Source organism: Quercus lobata, chromosome 4 (genome assembly GCF_001633185.2).
Source record: "Quercus lobata isolate SW786 chromosome 4, ValleyOak3.0 Primary Assembly, whole genome shotgun sequence".
Taxonomy (NCBI): Eukaryota; Viridiplantae; Streptophyta; class Magnoliopsida; order Fagales; family Fagaceae; genus Quercus; species Quercus lobata.
Window position 1 is genome coordinate 25,962,701 of NC_044907.1, and position 4,611 is coordinate 25,967,311.

A 4,611-nucleotide genomic window follows, 5' to 3' on the forward strand; every position below is an offset into this window, starting at 1 on the left:
CTCTTCCCATAAGAATGTGCGGAGAGTAAAATTGTGGGTTCAAAACCGATTGGTGCAGGGGTTGTTTGCCAATCGAAAGAAGGTTCATTGCGGAAGTTTAATACAAGAATATAAATTCATACCAACTTCCTTGACACAGAAGGAAAGCTGAAGGGAAGATAGATAGATACATATATGAGAGAGAGAGAGAGACCATCAAAGTTTCTTCAAATTTTAGCCAATCCTCTATAATTTCACTTTCATTCTAGCATAGCTCTTGCTCTTTCATCCAAACATAATTCGATGAAAACAGTAAAAAACTTGATGCCATTCTTGAAAGTTGTTCAAAACCACCATAGAGCAACAAAACACAGATAACATAAATAAATCAAACTGCACAAGGACCATAGATAGGGAAAAAAAGGTAAAAAGCCAAAAAGAGGTCACACAGATCATCGAAACATCCTCATCCATGTTCACATCTATGAATTTTTAGAACCATTTCTTGCAGAACTAATTAATTTCTACATTTAAACATCTCAACAGTGTTGCAATTTTATTTTTTAATAAAAAAATTTAGTCACATATGCCCTATACCTATTCCAATACCTGCAAAACAAGGAAATGAAGTCATCCCCATAGATCTTCCGAACACCATTATATAGAACATGACAGGTTCTATCAAATAACCATCAACTGGATAACTGACCCTAAAAAAGAGATACAAAGCAATAAACCTGTAAAAAATATGCTTTATTCTGAGGCTGGTAGTGTTCACAGTGGGGAAGGACAAATAATTAAAGATCATCCATGAGAGTCAGTTTCTAGGAAATTGCCAAAGTCCAAACCCATCAACATAGAGGGCCAGTTTGAGATTCACTATCATTGTTCCGGGTTCTCCTTGCCTTACAATCATCAAGATAATTCTGGTAAATATAAGATACAAAACCCCAAATAGCCAAAAGCAAAGCAATTACCTTGATGCCATTCATCTTATCATGGAACACTATCACGGAAGCAACAGGAGTAATAGCCAAAGAGGCAGTACTGATTACATTGGAGAAAAGAGATGACACCACAAAAATTAATCCCACAACACCTACAGAACAAACCTGCCAAGCCACCGCAGTCCAAACCAAGGTCATAACATAAGAAACTCTCCCCGCAGAAAAAGCAACCATTTCCCCATGCAATGTCTTCCATTCCCCACTTGCAAAAAGACCAACAACAGAAACACAAGTGGCAACAAGTGCTGTATAGATTTGCATTTCCAGAACCACTGAAAATGTTTCCTTTCTTAGAACCTTTTGGAAGGAAAGCTGCATCAGGGAAAGCAAAAGAGAGTAAAGTGCAGAAGCTCCAAGGGTACAGAGGAAGCCAATTACTTTTTGCCACTTGGAAACTCGGGATGGTCCATCAGAGTCATCATTAATTCCAACCAGGGCAGCAGAAAATGAAAGGATAACCACAGAGTTAAAAATTAAAGCAGTAAACTTCTGAGAATTGATGAAGTAAGAGAAAATTGCATTAAAAGCTAATTGGGTTGCACATATGAGGGAGTAAGTAGAGGCAGAGAGGTACAAGAGTCCAACAGAATACAACATGTTGTCACCAGCTATGAGCACTCCAAGAGAGAAGTAGATCGAGGCAAGAATTTTAAAAGAGGGTGGGGCTGAAGAATTTGAAGGCTCGTTGGAGGAAGGAATAAAAAAGAATGGGATCAAAAGGATTGGAAAGGCAGCAGTTTGGACAAGAGTAGCCATCCATTTACTATTGCCACCCTGATCATAATAAAACCTCCCAAGAAGAACAGCAGCAGCTTGGCCCACAATGAGGAAGAAAATGTTTAGCCCCACCAAAATCCACCATTGCCACCGGTTGAGTTTTCCAATTAGTGACTGATTACTCAAAGTCCCATTTTTTATCATTGGCTCCTGATGATCTGTAATTGGACATAAAACACTTGTAAATAAGTTTAGCATCCCTATAGAAAGATGTGTTTTATCAATCCACTGCAAAAATTTTAGAACTTAGAAAATATTTGAACTGAACCCACAATCTCACCCATCACCTTGCTCTTACAAGGTAAGGAGGTTTGGAGGTTCCATTTGAGCTAGAGATCATAGGTGTAAAAGCATTTAAAGTTAAAGGATCAATTATGAAACAAAAAATCAAGTATGGCAATGTTTATACAGATAAATCTTTCTCTATGGCTTGAGGTTTCTGAAACATCAGGTACATCAGTAGAGCTACCATACATGGAAAATATCAATATGGTTTTATATGTATAAAACTGCATAAAGGTCCTAGTAAGAGCTATGTGGCAATTGAGGTAAAAAGAAATGGTTCTTTTCATTTTTTTTTTTAGGTTGGGGGGGGGTGGGGGGGGAATCTAATGGAAAACTTTGTCAGATTTTATTATCAGGTTTACTACCCAAAATAATTAGAGTAATGATAACAATAAATTGCTAAAAAAACAGCCTAGAGTAAAATGATGGCTTAGCCAAAACTAAAGAATTCCTAAAGGCAAGCAGTGAAGCTTTCTTAATCCTTATAATCTGAAAAAACTAGATAAGTACTTGGTTGATATACACAAATTTAGTCTCCAAAAGGCACGGGCAAGAGGTGAAAGATAAATAATGGTTCTAAATAACCTAGTAAGAACTAGCATTCTCACTTTGTAGCCATTTATGTCCTCATTCTTGCATCATTGAAAAGATGTAAAGTTAGGATTGGTCAGGGAATAATCAAAAGAGAATGGGGATAACTAAAAAACATGCAAAAGTTACAGGTATAGAATTATTGGCAGGGCTGTAAATGAATCAAAGTGTTCGTAAACAGTTTAGGCTTGGCTTGATAAAAAACTTGTTCATGTTTTTGTCTGTAAACAAGCCAAGCTTGAGTTTTAGTTTAAGCTTGTTTAGTAAATGAGCCAAGTTCAAGCAAAAAAAATTATTCATAAATAGGCTCGTGAACATTAGGGTTTGATACAAAACAAGTTGAGCCTAGGCTCGTTTATAAGCTGGGTAATATGCTTGCCCATATATTACTAAGGTTTTAATTAATTGGGATTAAGACCACTCGTCCAAACCAAATAAACTCAATATGGGTTTGATAATGTAGCTATGTTGGATCTCAAGCTCAAAAGGTTGATATTTAGTTTGAGTTTGAGCTTGGTTTTAGCTCGAGCTCAGCTTGACTAATGAATCAGCTGAGCAAAGTGGGCTCAAGGTTTTAGACTTTTTAACGGGCTCAAGCTTGAATGTTATTTATAAGCTTGGTTCTAGGTCAAGCCAAGCTTGAATATTCTACTTTTGCTGTTGAGCTGTGCTCTAACATTCACTACTTTACAAAGCTTGGATGGTTTACGGACCTAAAATTTATTGGAACAAGCAATAAGATAAGTAGTATGAGATTAACAGATAAACAAATGAAGAAACCATTTGAAAAGTAAATAAAAGGACAGAGAAGCCAGTTGTGCAGCTTCACTTAAAAATTGAAACCGACCTTCGTTTGATTGCTAAGAAAACAGAGAAAACAAATATATTTCGCAACATAAATAAGTCAACATCTATAAGTGGAGGTTCCGATTTTCTTGGGCACAAAAGATTCAAAATTTCATTTTCTTTGTTTCACACGGTTTCTCAGCAATCTAACAGCGAATTGAATATTGGTTCCATCCATAAAAACCCAGAAACATACGATTGAAACAAATGAAACCCATCTCTAAATTCTATTCCAATAGACGAAATTCAATACTTTGACTAAATAAATCAAACATAATAAATATGAGAGAGAGAGAGAGAGAGAGAGAGAGAGAGAAAGACAGACCTGTCATGGTGTTCTGAGTCACTGGGATTGAATGAAGATTTTGGCCCTCCAAAGATTAAGATTAAAAGTAAGAATGAGAGGTTTTAAGAGGGTATTGGGTGCTTAAATTTTACGCTTTTTTTTTTTTTTGAGTGGGGGTTTTGGAATTTTATTTTTCCTTACGTTATCCACTTTCAAGAATTGCGTGAGCTTCACGGGCTCAAACTCAACGAATGAAAGCTGAGAATTTGGTGTGGAAAACAATTGTGCACCAATGATTGTGGCAGCTGTAAATACACGACTTAGAAATGAGTCAGAACTCAGAACTCAGCTGGTGCAAACAGAAAATACTGTACAAGATTTGTTCGGTTTTGAAAGTTTAAAGTAAGTACATCAAAGCTCAAGAGAAAAACAAGTACTATCTTTTATTATTATTTAAAAAAATTTAATTATTTATTTTAGAATGGGGCCAAGAAGATCCCGATCTTGCACCCGTGTACAATAGTGAATATAAAGCCAAGATCGAAAGGTCAAAAAAAAAAAAAAAAATCGTTTTTAATCTCATGCCCTAAAATCAGAAACTTTAATTTCTTTTTTGACTTTTTCACATGAGAGATGTTAAATCTATTATATTTTTACAATAAATTACAGGTGATTAGTTGTTATTGGTTTAAATTTGAAACTAACAATAAGATTACTTTTTTGCTCCAATAATAACAACCAATGACAACTTGTCACTTAGAATTTGTTATAAAAATATTGTAAAAATATTGTAGACATATCATTTCTCTTTTCACATTTCTAACTTTTAGATCTAAATCC

The 4,611-nt window shown here is 35.3% G+C and overlaps 1 protein-coding gene across 1 annotated transcript; it reads right to left on the bottom strand.

Annotated features, from left to right (window-relative positions):
- Nucleotides 1–719: 719 nt before the first annotated feature.
- Nucleotides 720–4,163, bottom strand: LOC115983650 (probable purine permease 11). The gene is made up of 2 exons (XM_031106388.1): nt 3,811–4,163; nt 720–1,921 (listed from the first exon to the last, which is right to left on the bottom strand). The coding sequence occupies exons 1-2, from the start codon at nt 3,815–3,817 to the stop codon at nt 831–833; spliced, it is 1,098 nt and encodes a 365-aa protein (XP_030962248.1). The 5' UTR covers nt 3,818–4,163; the 3' UTR covers nt 720–830.
- Between the last annotated feature and the right edge of the window lie 448 nt (nt 4,164–4,611).